This window comes from Vigna unguiculata, chromosome 4 (assembly GCF_004118075.2).
Source record: "Vigna unguiculata cultivar IT97K-499-35 chromosome 4, ASM411807v1, whole genome shotgun sequence".
Classification (NCBI taxonomy): domain Eukaryota; kingdom Viridiplantae; phylum Streptophyta; class Magnoliopsida; order Fabales; family Fabaceae; genus Vigna; species Vigna unguiculata.
In genome coordinates this window covers 10,269,637-10,292,475 of record NC_040282.1, presented here as the reverse complement: position 1 = coordinate 10,292,475, position 22,839 = coordinate 10,269,637, and the positions used below count along the sequence as shown (strand labels likewise).

General features: G+C 36.0%; 1 protein-coding gene across 7 annotated transcripts in view; it reads right to left on the bottom strand.

Moving 5' to 3' along the window:
* Window positions 1–2,707: 2,707 nt before the first annotated feature.
* Window positions 2,708–22,839, bottom strand: part of LOC114181952 (cleavage stimulation factor subunit 77) — a 45,169-nt gene continuing 25,037 nt past the window's right edge. For 2 of the 7 annotated variants that reach the window (XM_028068640.1, XM_028068644.1), the window contains 7 exons: window positions 22,005–22,064; window positions 15,686–15,832; window positions 14,072–14,138; window positions 13,908–14,003; window positions 4,906–4,998; window positions 4,092–4,343; window positions 2,708–3,244 (listed from right to left, as the gene is read on the bottom strand). In XM_028068640.1, coding sequence (XP_027924441.1) covers window positions 3,081–3,244; window positions 4,092–4,343; window positions 4,906–4,998; window positions 13,908–14,003; window positions 14,072–14,138; window positions 15,686–15,832; window positions 22,005–22,064 — 879 coding nt within the window. In that variant the 3' untranslated portion in view covers window positions 2,708–3,080. The other 5 variants (XM_028068642.1, XM_028068645.1, XM_028068643.1 and 2 more) reach the window with 5 other exon arrangements.

The window sequence follows — 22,839 nt, the reverse complement described above, 5'->3', positions numbered from 1 at the left end:
TATATATCAAGACCTAGATGAAGAGGAAGTAAGAGACAAGAGAAAATGAATAAGTTGTTAAATATTATCAATTTCATTCTTGAAGAGAAAAGAGAAAAGAAAAAATATAAAAACACTCTGAGAGATGATATTGTCATATCCATCTTTAGAGAGTGATTTTTGGTTAAGTGTAACCATTGTAATGTGTGAAGTGAACCCTATGAACTTTAATGTGACTCTATTACGTGAGAAAATTATCATTGTTGTAATTGTGAGTCTTATCTCTAGGTAGATTGAGACATGATACCTGGAGAGGTAGGGCATAGGCACAGATGTATACATGTTACTCAATGGGAATAGAGATGAGTATGAATTTTTACTTTAGAGATGAACCCATCCCCACCCTGCTTTGTTTCCATCTCTAGGTACAAATGAGTATTGTTAGGAACTCCACCATTCTTGGCTAAAACAACAAGTATTATTTGAACACATAATCACTCCTAGCTAAAAAGTCAAATATTGTTTGAAACACAATTACTCCTAGTCGAAACTCAAGTAGTATGTAAAAAAAAAAATACTAGCTTGCTAACTAAAATACAAGCTAAGCTTCACTATTTTGGGTTGTCCATGAACAAAGCAATGTTCTTTACAAAGCTTTAAGGCATAAAGAGATTTTTTCTCATAGATTTGATATCACACATTATTGTTTCTTTTAACCTTTTTATATTTTAGCTCATCCCCATACCTAAATCCAACGGATATCAAAATTTTCTCCCATTCCCACCCACACAAGGTAAATGGGTATATTCTCGTATTCATACCCGTACCCATTTTCTCACTGTTTCAATATTAATTAATTAATTTTTATAGAATAATAAAAAATTACGTAAAGGAAACATAATGTTATCAAATATTCAATATTAGGAGAATAGTTCTTTTATTCTATATCAAACATTTAGAAAGAAATTATAATGGTTTACATTTCAAATTAGAATACCAAATAAAATTGCATCACAACCAAAACATTTATTAAATTTGCAAACATTAATGGAACCTAATTGATAAAATTGAAAAATACTTTTAAAAGATATAAAAGAAAAACAAATATTCAAATTAAAATATTAAAATATATTTTAAATATCTGTTTACTTCAATTTTTAAATTTTAATCAATATCTTTTTTTATTCACTAATAAAAGTTATAATACATCACTATATCAAAATCACAAAAAGAACAAGTATTAAATTAATAATAATAAAATTTTAACATAGATACTATATCTTTTGAACTTCAATATATATTGGATGATGATAAAAACAATTCATGGTAATTACATTAAATTTTTGTGTTATAGTAAATAAAATTTATTTATACAATTATAGTGATAAAATAACAGTATGATTAATAATGAGTTAAAAAATAAAAAATAATTATATAAAATATATCAAAATAGTATTTCTCAAGATAAAAATAAGCAACAAATAAAAATAGTACAAAATTATCAAATGTGTATCTTTGAAATAATTTGAGAAACTATTGAATGAATTTGCACAAAAGAAAACAATTGTATAATTAAGGGTAGGATAAAATAAAAAATACCTTAGAAATCTAAGTAAAGTTTCAAATATCAACATAGTCAATGGTTGATAAATACGAAAATTGTTTTAACGAAATAAAAGAATTCTTCAAAGGAATAAAAAATTAATAGTAATATAGTAAAAAAGATTTTTTTTAGATTAGTTGGTAAATGAAATGTTTATGTCATTAAACACTTAAATGGATAGCGTTAAACATTTTTATGTGAAACAAAAATATACAATAAATAAAAATACTAAAAAAGAATAAAAATATTTAAATGTGAGACATAAAAAATATTTAATTGCATTATTTGAACATAATTGTATAAAAGTTATGATAAAATGAAAAATATATATAATATGTGAATGAACTTCATGATAAAAAGTATATATTACTACACACTTGTTAGGATGTACGCTCCTTTGGAGAGGAGAAGAGGAGTGGGTTTGGCCCAAGAAGAATGGAGCGACCAAAAGACCTAAGAGGAGGCGTGGTTGACCATATAGAAGGTCAATTTCGCATGAATAACTTGGAAAACAAGGAGTGTGCCTCCTAGGTGACCTTTGGGCTTTCACTTTTAGGGCCACATACCTTCTAGAAGTCCTTCTTTGTGTATTTGCTAAAATACCCCTCCCATTACTTATATAAAGAAACCTCTACCTCTTGTAAGATGGTTGAATGAGTGTTTATATACATATATTTGACTACGTTGTGAGCATAACTCTCTTCTTTGACCGTCTTCTTCTCTAGTCTTATCTTGAGTTTCTAGACTCAAGTGGTGACATTACCTATCTTGGGTGACTCGGTATTCCAAGTGGTGTGTGATCACGTCTTCTTCCCTTCCCCTATCTTTTCTTCCATCTTTTACTCATTTCACGTTTTTGCTTATTTTATGCTTTGTGTTTCACACCCCTGCCCTCTACTCATCCATTTACAATTTCATGTTGCTTAATTGCACTCTATTTTGTCTTTTAAATTCTTGGAAATGCACCTTCATATCTACACAATCATTTAGTTATCTTAATATCTAATGAGAATTTTTTTAAAATTTTCTTCACTTAAACATCATATTAAGAAAAGCTAAAATATCATCAACACCAACACTACGTCGTCAAAAGTAACGCACAAGATTACAGTATGGTGCAAATCATGATCATAAAATAAATATAGATAAATTGTCATTAATATATAATTGGCACAAATTCTAATATCGACATATTGGAAAATCATTCCTACACGGGAAAAATAGTTTCAGAAGACCAATCTCTGCTCTAGCAATTAGAGACAAGTAATCATTCTTCCATGCAAGTTCATGTTTTTTCGAAGTATTAAACCTCCCAAAAGCAGCGGATATACTCATGCAAAAATTGTAGTCCTTTTGCATTGTCAGATAACTTTAGTAAACATGACAATGTTCATAACTTAAGCATAACGCTATAAGCAAAAAGATAGTGATATATGAGCTGATGGAAGGTATTTTAAAATTTATAAAAAGCCTCCAATAAATGCTTAAAAATATTTTATCAACCAGTGCTGCCAGATAAATCGCCAGAAAATGCACTTCCATATGAAACTGATCCCGTTTGAGAAGCACTGCTGGCTCGAGCTTTCTGATACTGTCGTATCCGGAAAGCATCACGAGGAAGTGGTTGACTTTGAACAGTAGTACTATCATCATCCTCTTGCCCTAAACATTTTTACAATCACAAATGTCAGGATGAGGGAAACTTAACTTTGGACTAAAAACATAAAGAAAGCTTTAAGAGTACAAGCACACACACATTAGAAAACTAGGACAATGCAATTTAGGTATTATTGGTGGTTTAGAGTTTACATGTACTGTCAACCAGCAACTCAACATCAAGTTTTTCCAACATGCTATGGGATATTGAATAAAGGCAAGAAGGTCTACCCCAACTATGTCAACATGCTATGGGATATTGAATAAAGGCAAGAAGGTCTACCCCAACTAAGTCAACCGCTTTTACAATATGAACATATACATATATTTAGGAAGGCTTGACATTTTGATTGTTCATCATAAAAATTTTATGCTGAAACTGTACATGTATATATTTATATTACAAAACATAAACGCAGAGTACAGCTGTACTATATGGTCAACCACAGCATAGTTGACCACTAATTATTAGATGTACATTAACAAGTAATAACAGTACACTAACACTTACCCGTTAGAAAAAGAATTTAGAGAGGTTGTATGAACTTATTTGAAAAATTATTGGACTACCACCTATGAGTGTTTGATAGACCTGGTTGCAAAAGTCTGCAATGACAGTTGTATAGCTCTATTCAAACCTCCCACTTTCTAGAGATAACTTCATTTTCAATTATTGGAATTGAGAGTAAAATTGAGAGTAAGGTTATTCCATATTGCAGAGATGTTCCAATAGTCACACCGCATGGGTCAAATACACACAACTCTACATAAGTAAATTGCACACATATAAATTAAAATGAACAAACAATAATGTATTTATAAGTATAAGATCCTAGATAGATGATGCACATACTGTCTGATTCCTTCCTTTTCCCATATTGTCTATTACTTCCTGGTTTCAAAGACACACCACTTGGAACAGGGTGAGACTTGGTTGAACCAGAAAGTTCACTAGTAGCAGGAGCATAACCTGCTGACAACTGTGATGGAATCCCCGCTTTCCCAGTTTGCACTTGTGTTGAAATTCCTGTTTTTGCACTTTGTCCTGTTGGTAGATCACTCTGCAAGCAAATTGATAGCACAATATCCACATTTGGTGTTGGGCCTGGAAAATTCAAACCATATTTTTCAACTGCATTCAGATACAAATAATCAAGAAACAAAGGTAGTTGTGGTGGTAAGCCCAGAAAAATAGGTTCGTATATAATTTTTTTCCTTAACCAAGCACTTAGCTTCCACATTCTATAATCCATCAAAACTATATATTTTATGAACCACAAACCAAGAGAATTCATGGAACATTCATCAAAGCTTATCAAATAATATCCTGCAGGAAAAACTTCAGTGGCAGTTTCAGTAGATAGCACAATGTATTGACAATCTAAGAACGAAATGGTCCATGGTTACAGAAACTCCAGAAATGCATTGCTTAAACTCTGTAATAATAATATTCTTAGGGAAATAGACAATATGGATGAAAGAAGAAATAAATTAAAGAACCAAAGAAAAAAAAGGAGCATTAACATAAACTACCTCGTCATATTGGCTGGTGAAGTAAAACTCATCCTAGTTGGCTTTTCAACAAATGATGACAGATCACATAAAATTCCAGAAAATACGTACAGTAAAATGGATAAGAAATCATTTAAAAGAAATTTGTAAAGTACCTTCAACGGCTGGTAGATTTGCCAAAAATGCTACCAAGGCAGGTGGTGTAGCTTTCAGAATTTCATCAAATGCATTAGTTCCAGCACCTGCACCTGGATATTGGATAAAGACAAAGTCATGAGTTCAGGTGTAGTAGCATATAGGAAAATTAACTAGCTACCTTTTTCCATATTGTTCAGTGAGGAAAATGAAATAATATTGAATTAAAAGAAAAATGAAACAATACTTTGAGGATTTGTCATTTCATTTCTCCATTGTCATATAGGACATATGTCATTTTACATTCTTAAGTCTGTGTTTCCTTTATTTTCGAAAGAGATTGTTGAGTTATTCAAGTGTGATGTATGTTAGTTTCATCGTGCCACATATTCTCCTTGTAATGTTCTCTTTAATTGCTTCATTCTGATGTACGAGGATGTCCATCAAATTCTAGTACATCTAGCACTAAATGGTCTGTCACTTTATTCATGATTGCACTCATGTGACAAGGATTTTCCTGATGAAAGAGAAATCTAAAGTGATGTTAGTAGGATATTAAGTGTGTTGAATATAGAGAAAATAGGGATTGAGATTAATCTCCCTTGTGTATAAATCACAAATAGGGTAATCTATTTATAATAGAGAGAGATACAACTAAAAAGAGTAACAATATCTAACAATATTTTAACAATATAAAACAATATCTAACAAAGTGTTCTACTAGAAGTTGTTAGAAATTGCTAGAAGCTATTAGAAGGTTCTAGAGATCTCTTTGTAATTATTACTTTAAGGTCAAAGATCTCTATATATTGAGGTTAATGTAGTATTTCAAATGAATCGATTTTGAATAAAATCCTCTCAAGTTAGTGCATTTTTTTCTTTGTCGTCTTAGATATAGTTCTTTTTAGGGTTGCCTGAAGTGCACCCATTTCCTTTAACTGTTGTCGTGCCCCATCTGCCGCATGGTAGAGCCACTACCAAACCTTTGCTCAAGCAATTGCTGGGCTTCGTTGTCGTGCCCCATCTGCCGCATGGTAGAGCCACTACCAATCCTTTGCTCAAGCAATTGCTGGACTTTTCACGAAGCCGTTGTCGGAGCTTCCACCATTCTCGTCATCGGAACGGTCTCTACTGTTGCCACGACCACCACCAAAGCTTGTTGTCTTATTTATAGGAATCCCTATGATTGATATAAGCATGACAACTCCACCAAGCAATGTTAATGTTCTAACATCAGAAATACACACCAAGGTTTTTAAACTCGAGAGTTTATGTAAACACAGATCATAAACTAGTTTACTTTAGATAAGAAAATATTTATAAATAATATAATAATTTACTATCATATGATATTATAAATAAAGTTTTATATTTTTTTACTGAACTATTATTATTTATTATTATTAGTTGATAATATTATATATTTTTAAATATTTTTTATACTTTTCTAACTAGTTTTTTAAAATAAATTTAATTAGTTATACATATCACATTTAATATAAGACAAAAGTGAGTGAATTTATTTAATATAACACAAAAGTGACTAAACTTTGAGATCCAAAGATTGGAGGCCTAAAAGGCCAAAACGGAAGCATTAGAGAATAATAGTAGCTGGGATTTGGTTGCTCTCCCAAATGGGAAAAAGCCAGTAGGGTGCAAGTGGGTATATACTATAAAATACAAGACTGATGGATCCATTGAGAAGTACAAAGTAAGGTTAGTAGTTGAAGGATTCACTCAAACATATGGAGTGGATTACATGGAAACATTTGCTCCAGTTGCAAAAATAAATACTGCTAGGATGATATTATCCCTAGCAGCTAATTATGATTGGAACTTGCAACAATTTGATGTTAAAAATGCCTTCCTTCATGGAGTAATTGAAGAAGAGATTTACATGGAATTGCCCCCTGGATATGGTGGAAAAACAACTGCCAGCACTGTTTGCAAGCTAAAAAAGATATTGTATGGGCTAAAACAATCACCACGAGTGTGGTTTGGAAGGTTTTCTAAAGTTATGATAGGTCTGGGCTTTAAACAAAGTCAAGGAGACCACACTCTGTTCAATAAACACTCAAAGTCAAGGGGAGTAACAATGGTAGTGGTTTTATGTGGATGATATTATAGTGACAGGTGATGATGAGGATGAGCAACAACGGTTAGGCCAACATCTGGCCAAGAACTTTGAAATTAAGACCTTGGGAAAATTGAAGTATTTTTTGGGAATTGAAGTGACCCATTTTAAAAAGGGAATATTCATATCTCAACAAAAATACATCACTAATTTGTTAAAAGAAATTTGTAAGACAGCATGCAAGCCTGCAAGTACACCAATTGACCCAAACATGAAATTGGGAAGCACCAAGAAGATACTGTAGTGGACAAGGAAATGTATCAAAGGCTAGTTGGTAGACTGATATATTTATCTCCCACAAGACCTGATGTTGCATTCGTTGTGAGTCTAGTTAGCCAGTTCATGCATCAACCGAAGAGGTTCACTTACAAGCTGCACTAAGAATTGTGCAATATTTGAAGGGAACTCCAGGCAGAGGAATTTTGTTTAAACGAAATGGGAATGTGAGTCTGGAAGCATATACAGATGCAGACTATGTAGGGTCAATTGTGGATACGAGGTCAACTATGGGATATTTCACTTTCCTTGGAGGGAATCTTGTGACTTGGAAGAGTAAAAAACAGAACAAGGTAGCCAAATCAGTGCTGAAGCAGAGTTTAGGGCAATGGCACAAGGGATATGTGAACTACTCTTGCTAGAGATCATCTTGGAAGACTTAAGGATAAAATTGGATGAACCAAGGGCAACATGATAGAACCAAACAGATTGAGGTTGACAGTCATTTTATCAAAGAAAAGTTAGACAGTGGTCTGAACTGCACTCCATATGTCTCCTCACAAGAAAACTTTGCAGATATTCTAACGAAGGGGCTTAACAACAACAATTTTGAGAGTATTGATTCCAAGCTAGGAATGGAAAATACTTATTCACCAGCTTGAGAGGGAGTGTTAGAATGTTTTATTATTTGTATTAATTCTGTCAGGATTTGTGTTTTATTATTTCCTTATTTAGCATGTGATAATTACAGTGTAAGATAGTATCCCTGAATCATAGGGATTTGATTGTATACGTGCTATTATTATACTTCCTAAAATAGGTTTTTATCCTTGTATATAGGAATTGTATTCTCAGAATAATAAATTGAACAATTCTACCCTAAATTATGATATATATATATATATATATATATATATAGAGGGAGGGAGAGAGAGAGAGAGAATTTCTTATTATTGACTTAATGGTAAAGGTGTACAAGCTGAGTATTTATAGGAGTCACGTTTCTGTTTATAATACCAGAAACTGATAGTTGTACAAAATAATACATCATGAGTATGACAGTTGTATAAAAGAATAGAAACTATCTTATACATTCACTATACTAACAGCCCCCCTCAAACTCCATGGGAAGAATCATCACAAAAATTCTTCACGAGTTTGTCATGAAGAACAACCAAACGATTTGAAGAGAGGGACTTAGTGAGAATGTTTGCATGTTGATCAAGAGCTGGAATATGTAGAATGAAGAGCAGTTGAGCCAAAATCTTCTCACGCACAAAGAACACATCTATCACCATGTGCTTAGTGCGATGATGAAAAATAGGATTATGGGCAATGGAGACAACACTTTGATTATCACAAAAATAGAGTGGGTGTGGTAAAGGAGACACACAACTCTATGAGAAGTTTAGAAATCCACGTAAGCTCAGTAGAAGATTGAACTAAGCTGCGATACTCAGCCTCGGTGCTGGAACAAGCTATAACCTTTTGTTTACGAGATCACCAAGAAATTAAATTTGGGCCAAGAAATATAGTAGCGCTTGAAATAGAGAGACGATCATCCACATCAGAGGCCCAGTTAGCATCACAAAATGTTGTTAGGGAGACCGGCTAAGACAATAGAGTAGGCTGAAAATGAAGCCCATGGAACAAAGTCTAGAGGATTAGCCACAACCCAATGAGAGTCTAGAGGATTAGCCATGAATTGACATACTTTGTTGACAACAAAGCTAATTTCTAGTCTAGTAAAAGTAGCATACTGGAGAGCTCCAACTATGGATCTATAGAGTGTAGGTGTAACAACCCATTTAATTAATGACCCTAATTAAAGAGGCGTCACACAGAATAATATAATAGCACGGTCTTGGACTATAAACCTCACTCCATACAGTTGTTCAAAAGAAGACAAAAGAAAAACTAGGCACACCACGATGCCAAATACAAAGTGAAATAAGAGGGTGACAGTAAATCAAATAAATCCCAAGGTAAGCCAATACATGGGCCTTACCCCTAAAAGAAAACTAGAGTCCATCCTAGAGATGCTAAGCAGCGGAGTCACCGTTTCCCTATTGACCACGGGGAGTTCTCGCATCTACTCACATAAATTGATGATCATCGCAAAAAGAGAAAACCACACAAACAGAACGTACAACAAACGAGCAAAAGGGTAAGCTAGAGTAGAAAATAGTTCATCATACTGTCACACACAACTTTCATATTTCAATAGGTATATATATCAGCCAATCATGTTATGACTTGCACACAATACACTAGGACTCAAACACGACTCATCCGGATACATATAATTTAGTCGGATTCAGCAGATGCTTGCACTTGTGGTGGTATTCCCTACTCTATCGAGCTGCTCACCCCCGAGCCAAGTCTTACAATGTCTCAACCCCACACACAAGGTTAGCCCTTAATAAGTTTTAGGCCTCCTGCTATTCTCACCACAAGAGTCAGTCCGCTCTATGTGAGACTAACTGACTCCTTAGAGTGTCAGGATGCAATTTTACCTTGAATCCTTACTAAATTATATAGATGGGACACCACCATGAACTCCTACTAACAGGGGTCATGGAATTACGTCCCGACCAACTAAGGCACCATCATAAAGTCTCACCTAGAGGCTCATGGAATTACGTCCTAACCACATACGAATCATATTCCACCAACCAAGTAATACTTATCACGCATATAAGTCTTATGCCAACCTTTATTACCAATTCTCATTCATATTCCATATCAAATCCATACCAACTCATTATTCTCAATCCATGAAGCCAACCATACATGTAGCATGCCTAAATCATGTTAAACTCATCCATCGCAGACTATAGATTATCTCATTCATACATAATCACCCAATTAATACTTTAAAAGCAAGATCAATACAAACATAGGGTCAACATTTGAGAACAGAGAAACAACAGAGCAAGCCACATTCTCGCCCAGCTTCTTGCTCAGGCAAAAAAGTTTCCCTTAGGCGAGAGGGACTCTCGCTCAGGCGAGCTCCTTTCGCTTAGGCTCAAGGAGTAGCTTTGAGAGCTGAAAAACAGTGGAACTAGTTTAAAGCGAGTTCACTACGACAAACCCTAGTTGGAACTACGAAGATTGAACTGAATGGAGAAAGAGCATGAGTTGGAATCGACTTACGTGGAGTAGAAAATCTGGTTTGAGCTAGCTTGAAGAGGGCTAAGGGCTAAACCCTAGCAGAGGTTCTGTGAGGGAACAAAAGAGAGAAGTGAGACACTGTTTTTGCAAAAAAGGCAAAAGTGAGAGGGGTTTGGCTGCCTTAGGAGTCTTGAACACCCTATGGGTCAGCCCTTAGGCCCATTAGACTTTGGGGGCAGTCCTTAAAATAAAGGGTTAGAATATAAGTGGGCCTTACAGTAGGATCTGAGAAGAGATCAGCGCCTTGTTTGGATAGTTTATAGGTGGAGAGCATTGGAGAAGAGATGGCATGAGCTTCTGCCACGTGAGTTTTATGAATAAGTCATGAATAAGTCATGAATATACTCCGTTTGAGTCATAAGAAGAGAGTCATCAACTAAATGTTTGACCTCAAGACCAAGAAAATAGTCTAACTGACCAAGCTGTTTAAGAGAAAAGGTGGCATGAAGCTGAGTAGTAACTATCTAAATTAGATTTAAGGTGCTGCGAAAAATAATAATGTCGTCAACATAAACAAGAAGATAAATGATGTCCTACCCACACTGAAAAATGAACAAAGATGTGTCACAAGTGCTGGTAAAAAACCCAAGATGATGTAGAGTTGTTTGTAGCTGTCTTGGAGCTTGTTTAAGCCCATAAACAGCTTTATTTAGCTTATAAACCAAGGACTTGTTAGGAACAAAAAATCCTAGGGTTTGCTGCATGTACACAGTTTCATCCAAAAGTCCATTGAGGAAACCATTATTAACATCAAGCTGAAACAATTTCCACCCACTAGAAATAGCAATAGTAAGAATAATGTGAATAGTGACCGGCGTAACTACGGGTTAAAATGTTTCATGAAAATAAAAACCATGAACTTGATGAAATCCTTTAGCAACTAAACAGGCCTTGTACTTGTTTATAAAGCCATCTGCATTTTACTTGACTCTAAACACCCATTTACAACCAACAACTTGTCACCCATGTGGCAGAGAAACTAGATTCCATGTTTTCTGACTTAACAAAGCATCATACTCCTACTACATAGCAGCCTTCCAAATTAGGTCAGTGTAGGCTTGTTTGACAAAGGCAGGCTTAGAATGAGACAACTGTAGGGAAGGGTGATCCTTGATTCTCCATTGTGAATAGAGATACGTAGGAGCAGAACAAGTCCTTGTCAGGTGCACTTCCCAAAAATCAAAAGGTTTTCCAAATCATTTTCAAATAGTTTTATAAAGAACTACGTAGGACCAAGGTTTTAACCCTTGTCGGGTCCCTTTCACTAAAAATATATATTTGTTCAATTTATTTCCTTATTTTTGGGAAAAATAAATATTATGAAATAAACACATCTCTTTTGCAAATTTAATTAAAAGTACCGCCTTTGGGTGGTCGTTGTAGGGTGCTAATACCTTCCTTATGCGTAACCGACTCTCGAACCCTAAATTTGGTTTTCGCATAATTTATAGTATTTTTATGGTTTTCCATAGTTTTCCAGAATAAACTATGGTGGCGACTTCAAATCTTTTTTTTCAAATTAATTTATTTTTAAGTTCGTTGTCCCGTCGCAATTTAGGTTGCGATAGATGGTGACTCCACTAGGGATATGAAATAGTCAGACCTATTTAATTGAATATGCGAAAGTGATGTGTTCACTTTCAATGAGAAAACAAGAAGGAACAAAATGATTAACAAGCCTCTGTAACTTGTGTGACTTAATAATAGGTTCAACATATTGTCTCCATTGTAAATAATTTGAATCATCTAATTTCCCAGCAATCGAATTAGGAAACGGCAGGGAAGCCATGACGAATAAAAAAAGCACGTAAACGAACAAAGCACGTGAATCAAGACAAATCAAAGCACAACAAAGAGGCGAACCACTATCAGAAAGGAGAAGACAAAGTCGCCTTGCTGATGACATAGCGACAAAGAAAGTCTCCAATGAAACCTACTTAGCAGAGGAGTGCGAGGGAAGAACACAGTCACCAATCAAAGAGCAGCGCTGATGCAGAACAAAGAGTCGAAGAACCGTCAAAAGAGAGAAGACGAAGTTGCCAATGAAACAACGAAGATCAAAACCACCGATTGAACTGCTCGAGAAGAGAAGATGAGCTGGAGAAAAGAGAACGCCTGCGATTGAAACAGATCACAACGGTTGACCACGAAAAAGCGACAATCGGATGTAGACAAGACACAATCAACATATCAGAACTAGTGGAAGTGTCGAACAACAAGGAATAAATAGAACCAACGCTCTTCAAACAAAGAAGAGCGCGACGTGTAGAAGCGTCAAACAAGAGACTGGATTTCTTACCATTGACTTAATGGTGAAGGTGTACAAGCTGAGTATTTATAGGAGTCACGTTTTTGTTTATAATACCATTAACTAACAATTGTACGAAACAATATAGCAACAGTATGGCAACTGAACAAAATAATAGAAATTATCTTATACATTCACCATACTAACATATACGGTTATCAAACTCGTTTATACATACACGGTTATCAAACTTGTGAGTTAACTCATTAACTCGGACAAGTTTATGTTCCTACTCATGGCTTCCGAGTTAACTCGAAAGCAAACTCGTTTCTCACTCGAGTGAATGAGTTTGCTTTCGAGTGAACTCAGTAAAATTGAATGTAGATTTGGTTCACTCGGTCAAACTTGCGAGTTTGGAACGATTTAGCGAGTTCAATAAGAAAAAACATTCAAACAAAAACGGTCTTTTGGAACGCATATGTGGAAAAAACTCTTTGGTATTAGGGTATGAGTGTTTTCTGATTCAGCCCCTTCTTCATTCCTTCTTCTAAAGCACTCTCCATTATGTACATGTTGGACTCTTTCTTGTGGGAGCTCGCCTTTGTGGGTACTCACGATCATGGTTAATCATGTCTGCGACCTTCCTGCTGCACTTGCTCATAACTTGGCTGCGTTAGTAAGGAGTCATCATGGAAGATAAATTTTGTAGGGTTTCTGCTGGGTTTTAGGTCTCAAAATCATTGGGCTCAAACATTTGCATACAAAAAGTTAAGAGACATTTTTGTATTATATTAAATATTGAATATGATATGAATAATTAATTAAATTTATTGTAAAAAATAGTTAAAATAATATAAAAATTATTTAAAAATACAATATGACTAACAATTAATAATATTAATAATATTTCAATATAAAAGTTTATTTATAATATCATATAAGAATATTTTATTATATTATTTATAAATATTTTAATATTTTTTTTTTAAAGTAAACTCTTACGATTTTACAATTCGAGTTTACGATCCGAGTTCACCGGACTCTCACAAGTTTACGTAAACTCTTGAATTTGACAACCTTGCATACATACATACACACACACACACACACACACACACACACATATATATATATATATATATATATATATATGTGAGTATGTGTGGGTGGGATTAAACCCACATCATTCCTGTAACTTTATAAAAGGTTTATTACGAAAAAGTAATCAAAATTTGAATAGGAGGATGTACCAAGTGTATGCTTTGGATCATAGATCACCATCTTTGAAGTATCGGGATAAACGATCTTTGGGGATGTAGTTGAAATGTTTGCCATAGATGTTTTATCTGCACTATCATATAGTATTCACCATATATATGTAAAAACCAAATGTTTGAATGAATATAATCAGTACCTGTAACAATCGTCCCATTAGCCAAAATATACTTCTCCACTTTCTTATTGATATTTTTGGTAAGCCACTGAAGAGATAGAAATGAAAATGAATTACTGTATAGAACACTAACACAGAACAATTTCAAGAGAGGCAGGCTAATTTTGGAAAACAAGTAGGTTTGATGACGACTAATACAATCATCATAATAAAATTTAATCATTTGCAATCTCCATATTACACAAATTGCAACGACTGGGCAAGCCAATGAAGTTGTATCCTGGGATGAATTGTAAGTCAATTGTGATTTCACATCACAATACAAATTACAAAATTTAGCTTTTCATTAATTTTTATTAACCATTTCAGTAAAAGAAATTGAAAAGTTATAGACGCTTAAAATACAAAAAAGAAATTGAAGGAGTATAATTAAATACTTAATATCCCGATGTTCTACTTTTATTCATTCCTCTAAAGTAAGGGGTTCACAGTTTCATCACTAATTCTGTTCACTACACCACAGAATTTCACTCTGTTTTCAGTTCTCTGATATAGAAGCTTCACACAGTCATTCATGCATGATTTTGTTTTGAAAGACATATAATAAGTTCTTTTGTAAATACCTAATTTAACATTGTTACTCAACATCATTTATGTGATGACTGAGTTACTTTTCAATATTTTAACCCTACAATTAACAATTCAAGATTTAATATTTTGACATAGTGATTCATGATTTGTGTCCTAGATGATCATAGAGTCCAACAGGTTGGTTCAATATGAAGGGATCAAAGCACTTTTATTAAATGACTCAGTGATTCATGATTTGACGTCTTTGATGATATGCACAATATTAATATAGGGATAGAGTTCAACAGGTTGGTTCAATTTGAAAGGATCAAAGCACTGTCATTAAAATGCGAAGGTCGATCAATTTCCCTTGTTAACAATGTGCAACATGCGAGTACAATCATAGACTAGTCCTGGTTTCATAATATTGGTATATCTAACATTGACTACCAATATGACCAAAAGAATGTGGATAGGGAAAAACCCTCATCTCATGAGCTAGCTTTCAGGATTTTCCAATATGGCGAGAGAAGCCTAAGATCAGAACACATTAAAAACTAGTATGTTATAGAGAATATTCTCTTTAATTTTATTAAACTCATTAGGCATTTGAACACAAACATCCCTTATTCAAATGCTTTAGTCCAAAATTCGCATTTGTATCTAGATACTTAATAATTCCTCCAGACCATTTACTAAATAGGCACAACCAAAGGTAAAAAGGCACAGCCAATGACAAGTTCTAAATAAAAATTTATCAGTCAGCCTTCACATAACAACTTAAGTCTTGTGGGATAATTTGTTCCAGGTATGGTATCAAAGCCTCTAAGACAGAGATCAAGAGCTTGATTCTTGATGCATTATTAGTAAAGGTTGAATTTCCACACAGTATATGGTGGGCCTAGGTATTGTCTACCTTAAAGCTTAAAAGGTGTTTGAGTGATGAGCCATATTAGATATAAAAACCATTTGTGAGTCTTCATCAAACGTCTTAAGCTTATTGGAGAGTAAGTTCCTGACCGCAAGGACATTATTTATCCCAAAAAATATATAAGTGAATTGTACCTCTTGCCGAGTTAAATGATCAAGATCATTAGAAGAGCACGGCCACAAATCCATGAAACTGTACCGTGATACAATGTCTTGCAGGGAACTCTCTAATGTTGTTCCATCTTCAGCTCCAGAAAGTGCTTCTTTCCTTCTTTGCTCAACCTATATAATTTGACAAGGATAAATCATAAATTACAGGCTGATTACTGCCCTACCATGTTTAGTCCATTCTACAGTCATAAACAAATACAAAAGTACACTCATCAGAATTTTTTAGAAAAGGTACATATCATGGACATGATTTTAAAAGCATTTTCTTCCCACCCTCAAGAACTTATTTCTAGAAATATCAGAACCAAAGTCTACATTGTTACACATTGGCAAAAAAGTTTTGTTAGTCCCAGTCATAGCATTGATTTGGAAAAGATAGAAAAGAAAAAAACAGCTACTTTCATTCTTTCAAATGGTCTCTAGCCCTTTTCTAAAGCCTGATGGGTTAATGTCTGCTAATTGTCAATCCATTAACAAAGGTAACAAAGTATGCATTTCGTTCAAGGTTATTCTTTTTGTAAGATATTGTTTAGATATTATTTGATATTATTAAGATATTGTTAATCACAATATCAAACAATATATTTACTCTATTTATTTTTAGTTACTCTTTTTAATTGTAGTTCTCTCTATTATAAATAGATTACCCTATGTATGGTTTATACACAAGGGAGATAAATATCAAACCCTATTTTCTTTCTTCTCAACACTTTTAAATGATTAGGGGTTACTAGGTAGCAACTGTTAGAATTATTACCTATACCTATTGTATCATTAACCCTATGTGTAGGGTGTTGAGTGTGGGAAACTACCTACTGCCATATCTACTATTGCATGTAATCATCCCTAGTATCTTAGAGTAGTCTTTTCATATCTTTTCATATGTACGTGCTTGCTTCACTATAAATACAAGAGGAAGAGAGTGGTACTGTGGTCCACTACTCATATTTTAAAGTCTCAGTCTCAAGTTGGTATCAGAGCGGGTCGATCCCGCTCTGGTTTCTGTCTCAGCTGGTCCGTCACCGCTGTCCGCGGTTGATCGCCGTTAGTCACCGCCGCTGTCCGCGGCTGTCTAAGTTCGGTTAACCTCGTTTCTGAACTACCCAACACTGTCAAACAACTTCTCGCCACTGTCTGCGTCCTCCGCCGCTGTCCGCCACCGTCCGCCGCCGTCCGCCGCCGTCCACCGACGCAGTTCCGTCCGGAAACCACCGGATCTGAACCGCCTCTCCGCGCGACAGCCAACCCCGCCGGTGTCGCAGGCAGCGCCGTCGCCACGCGCCTCCACGCGCGTCTTCTCTGTTCGCTACAGGCAGGCGCGTGCCGCTCACGCGCCGCCTTCCCGTCGCCAGTTCGTCGTCGCGCCACCTCCGTCGCCGTCGCCGGAGCCTCCTCTATCCGTTTTGACCATCAAATCTCTGTTCCGGTGAAGTTCAGTAGCACCTCTTGTGGAAATCGTCCCTTTCGAAGTCGAAAATTGTCACTGTTTCACTGTTTTCGTCACTGTTTTACTGTTTTCGAGATCCTTTCTCTTTATCATGGCCACTGGAGGAACTGGGAGTGCTATTTCATTCTCTGGAAGCCCCTGCATTACGTCCGAGAAACTAAATGGCCAAAATTACTTATCTTGGTCCGCTGCCGTCGAGATGTGGTTTCTCGGTCAAGGACACCACGAACACCTTGAGAAAGATGGCAGCCACGTACCGTCTGAAAAAGCTGAACAGTGGAAACAAGCGGATTTCCAACTATGTGCTCTATTGTGGCAATCGGTGGAACCACGACTTTTGATGTCCCTACGGGCCTTCAAAACTTGCCACTCGTTTTGGAAGCGAACTCAGAATATCTATGCAAATGATATTCAACGCCTCTATGATTCGGCGAACAAGTTGGCATCTATGAAAATGACTAACCATGATATGATGTCATTCATGAATGACGCTCAAGCTGCTGTGGAAGAACTTCGAATGTTCTTGGAAGTCGACTCTCTAGATGAAATGAAGAAAAAGCTTGACAAGTACTATATGGTAATGATCCTCCGCGCTATACACCCAGACTTTAATCATATCCGAGATCAGCTTTTGACCTCTCATGAGGTTCCTTCCATGGAAACTTTGATCTCCCGCATGATACGTGTTCCAACTCTTCAAACTCCAGAAACTCTTGCTGTAATGGAACCATCTGTCATGGTTGCCACCCGAGGAAGAGGAGGTCGTGGAACTAGAGGGGGTGGACGTGGAGGTCGTGGGCGTCCTCAGTGTACATATTGTAAAAGGATGGGTCATACCCAAGAAAACTGCTACACTTTATATGGATTTCCTGCCAAAACAGCCAATGTCTCCCAGGCAGAGACTACTGACTCCAAGTTCACTGAGGACGAGTATCAAGAGTACCTACGCCTCAAATCCAACAGCTTGGCACAGTCATCTCAAGCTCCAAGTACATCAACTGTTTGCATCTCTCAATCCATGGAAGGTCACAATTCATGGGTAATTGACTCTGGTGCTTCTGATCACATTTCTGGTAATACCTCCTTGTTCTCAACCATTTCATTCCAAGAAAAATCTCATTTTATAACCCTCGCAAATGGTTCTAAAACATCCTCAAAGGGAGTCGGTCAAGCCATCTTATCTCCGTCCTTAAATCTAAAATCTGTCCTTTTTGTCCCTAATTGTCCTTTCAATTTAATTTCCTTAAGTCAGTTAACCAAAACATTGAATTGCTCTGTAACCTTCGATGACAAATCTTTTGTTATACAGGAGCGTGGCTCGGGGAGACCGATTGGAGAAGGATATGAAGCGGGCGGATTATACCATTTTGGATCTCGTCCACGTGTGTCCTGTGTTGCAGCCCCCAATCCTAAAATGTTACATGATCGGCTTGGTCACCCTCACCTGTCCAAGTTAAAGAAAATGTTTCCTGAACTTAGTCGTCTCCAGACTTTAGAATGTGAGTCATGTCAACTAGGAAAACATGTTAGATCTACCTTTCCTAAAAGATCTCAATCAAAGTGTACTTCTAGTTTTTCTGTCATCCATTCCGATATCTGGGGACCTAGTCGTGTCTCATCTTTTGGCTTTAGGTATTTTGTTACTTTCATTGATGAATATTCGAGATGTACTTGGGTTTATCTTATGAAAGATCGTTCTGAATTATTATCCCTCTTCACATCCTTTTTGAATGAAATCAAGAATCAATTTGGTCAAGTAATTAAAATCTTAAGAAGTGACAATGCCAAAGAGTATTTTTCGTCTGCTCTTTCTAATGTTTTGAGTTCCCATGGTATCCTGCACCAGTCTACTTGTCCTCATACGCCACAACAAAATGGTATAGCAGAAAGAAAAAATCGACACTTAGTTGAAACTGCTCGTACCCTTTTGCTTAGTGCCAACGTTCCTGTCCATCACTGGGGAGATGCCATCTTAACTGCAGGTTTTCTTATTAATCGGATGCCATCTTCCTCTCTCAATCATAAGGTCCCTTTCTCCATTCTGTTTCCAGACAATCCTCTCTTTCACACTTCTCCTAGAGTTTTTGGTTGTGTATGTTTTGTTCATGACATGTCTCCCGGGTTAGACAAGCTTTCTGCTCGCTCTCTCAAATGTGTTTTCTTGGGCTATTCACGACTTCAAAAAGGGTATCGATGTTACTCTCCTGAAACCAAGAAATATTACATGTCTGCCAATGTTACATTTTTTGAACAGACCCCTTACTTCTCTCCATCTGTTCAAGATGTCCATGTCATCCAGCAGGTCCTTCCTATTCCCGTGGTTGAGTACAATATTTCCAATGTCCCTGTCCCTCCAAGTCTCGACCAAAGTCCTCCTGAGCCATCATCTCCACCTATTGACTCTCTCCAACACAGGACGCCGACGAATAGTCCAGTTGTTCAAGAACATGGTGAATCCCCTACTTCAGATTCTTCTCCCTCGTCTCTTGATCCCACGACTCCTGATGAAGGTGATTCAGGTTGGCCCATTGCTCTCAGAAAAGGTACTCGTTCCTCTCGAAATCCACATCCCATTTATAATTTTCTTAGCTATCACCGATTATCGCCTTCCTATTGTTCACTTTTATCCTCAGTGTCTTCTGTTGTTATTCCCAAAAATGTGAATGAAGCACTTGATCATCCTGGATGGCGACAAGCCATGATTGCAGAGATGCAGGCTCTTGAAAGCAATCATACTTGGGAGCTCGTGCCCCTCCCTTTGGGTAAGAAGGCTGTTGGTTGTCGATGGGTGTATGCAATTAAAGTTGGCCCTGATGGTCAGGTTGATCGACTCAAAGCCCGATTGGTTGCAAAAGGGTACACTCAGGTTTATGGCCTTGACTATTGTGACACCTTCTCTCCCGTGGCCAAGATGACTACTATTCGCCTCTTCTTTGCAATGGCAGCAATTCGTCACTGGCCTCTTCATCAATTGGATATCAAAAATGCCTTCCTTCATGGTGATCTTGAGGAGGAAGTTTACATGGAGCAACCTCCTGGATTTGTTGCTCAGGGGGAGTCTGGTATGGTATGCAAATTGCATCGATCTTTATATGGCCTCAAACAATCACCACGAGCTTGGTTTGGAAAATTCAGCTCCATTGTTCAGAAATTTGGGTTAAGACGCAGTGAGGCAGATCACTCAGTCTTTTACAAACATACCTCTCCTGGGAAATGTGTCTACCTAATAGTATATGTTGATGATATTGTTATTACAGGAAATGATACTACTGGAATATCTCAACTGAAGGAGCACCTGTGTAAACATTTTCAAACCAAGGATCTCGGAAGCCTCAAATACTTCTTGGGCATTGAAGTAGCTCAGTCAAAAGATGGAGTTGTAATCTCTCAAAGGAAATATGCTCTTGATATATTACAAGAAACAGGTATGATTGACTGCAGACCAGTAGAGAGTCCTATGGACCCGAATCAGAAGTTAACAACAGTAGAAGGCGAATTATTCTCCGATCCAGAGAGATATAGGAGGCTCGTTGGAAAGTTAATTTATCTCACTATTATGAGGCCTGATCTATCTTTCGCAGTTGGAATTGTTAGCCAGCTTATGCAGACTCCATGTCTTGGACATTGGAATGCCATCATCCGTATTTTAAGGTACCTCAAGAAGGCTCCAGGACAAGGTTTGCTATATGAAGATAAAGGCAATGTTCAAATCTCTGGGTACTGTGATGCTGATTGGGCAGGCTCTCCTATTGACAGACGCTCTACTACGGGATATTGTGTCCTCCTTGGAGGAAATGTTATCTCTTGGAAAAGTAAGAAGCAAAATGTAGTGGCTCGATCCACCGCTGAAGCTGAATATCGGGCAATGGCGTCTCTCACGTGTGAACTCATATGGGTAAAGCAATTTCTTCGAGAGCTTAACTTCTGTGAAATTCAGACCATGAAGATGTATTGTGACAACCAGGCTGCTCTCCACATTGCATCAAATCCAGTGTTTCATGAGAGAACTAAACACATAGAAATTGACTGCCACTTTGTCCGAGAAAAATTGATGACCAAGGAAATTTGTACTGAGTTCGTTGGGTCAAATGACCAACTTGCAGATGTGTTGACCAAGTCATTAAGGGGACCTCGGATTGAGTTCATTTGTTCCAAGCTTGGTTCATACAATTTGTATGCTCCAGCTTGAGGGGGAGTGTTAGAATTATTACCTATACCTATTGTATCATTAACCCTATGTGTAGGGTGTTGAGTGTGGGAAACTACCTACTGCCATATCTACTATTGCATGTAATCATGCCTAGTATCTTAGAGTAGTCTTTTCATATCTTTTCATATGTACGTGCTTGCTTCACTATAAATACAAGAGGAAGAGAGTGGTACTGTGGTCCACTACTCATATTTTAAAGTCTCAGTCTCAAGTGCAACAATTGGAAAATCCTAATTGTTAGATATTGTTTGATATTGTTAAGATATTGTTAGATATTGTTGATCACAACATCAAACAATATCTTCTATTTACTCTATTTATTTTTAGTTACTTTTTTTAATTGTACATCTCTCTATTATAAATAGATTACCCTATTTGTGGTTTATACACATAGGAGATTAATTTCAAATCCTATTTTCATTATATTCAACACTAATTATTACATGTAAAATGCTTATTCCCATCTATTTATAAATGCATAACCGTACGTGCTCAATACATATTAAGGATTTATGTTATGTTTTTCTTTCTTTTATTTCAACACTAATCATGCACATGAGACAGACATTGAAGAAAAAATTTGTGATGGCAAGGAGAATACTATATAATGATATATTTGAAGAAACCTTCAGCATGCTCGCAAGATCCCCATAGGTTTGCTCAAACTGGGTGAACTTTTTCCAGACCTACAATAAGAATAATTAAATATAAATTAAAAACCAGTAAACAACAATCTCTTGAATTCTCCTATTAAATGAGTTCAGAAACTATAAGCAAAAATTAACATAGAATCAAACATGTGGAATAATATCGGAAAAAAATTATGCATTTCAATTTAAAAATGTACTACACTATTCATTGGTTTTCTAGTAAGCCTACCTTTGGGTTTTAGCTCATAGATTTCGTTTGAATCTTAAAAATATGTATCTCTCTCTTCTTTCTCTCTTCTTTAACATGTATCCTATCCCCTTTTGCCTTGGTTCACTGTGACATTTGGAGTCCTAGCCGCGTTAAGTCTACTTTAGGTTTTCAATACTTTGTTACTTTCATTAATGATTATTCCAGATGTACTTGGTTATTTTTGATGAAACATAGTTCGAAATTATTCCATATCTTTCAATCTTTTTCTAATGAAATTTGTTAGATATAGTTTGATATTATTAAGATATTGTTAGATATTGATAACCACAATATCAAACAATATCTTCTATTTAATCTTTTTATTTTCAGTTACTCTTTTTACTTGTACCTCTCTATTATAAATAGATTACCCTATGTGTGGTTTATACACAAGGGAGATTAATCTCAATCCCTATCTTCTTTATTCTCAACAAAATTAAAACTCAGTTCGGTGTTTCTATTAGAGTTTTGCGCAGTGATAATGGCCTTTGAATATCTTTCTCATTCTTTTAAACAATTTATGGGTTCTCACGGTATTCTGCATAAAATTTCTTGTGCTTA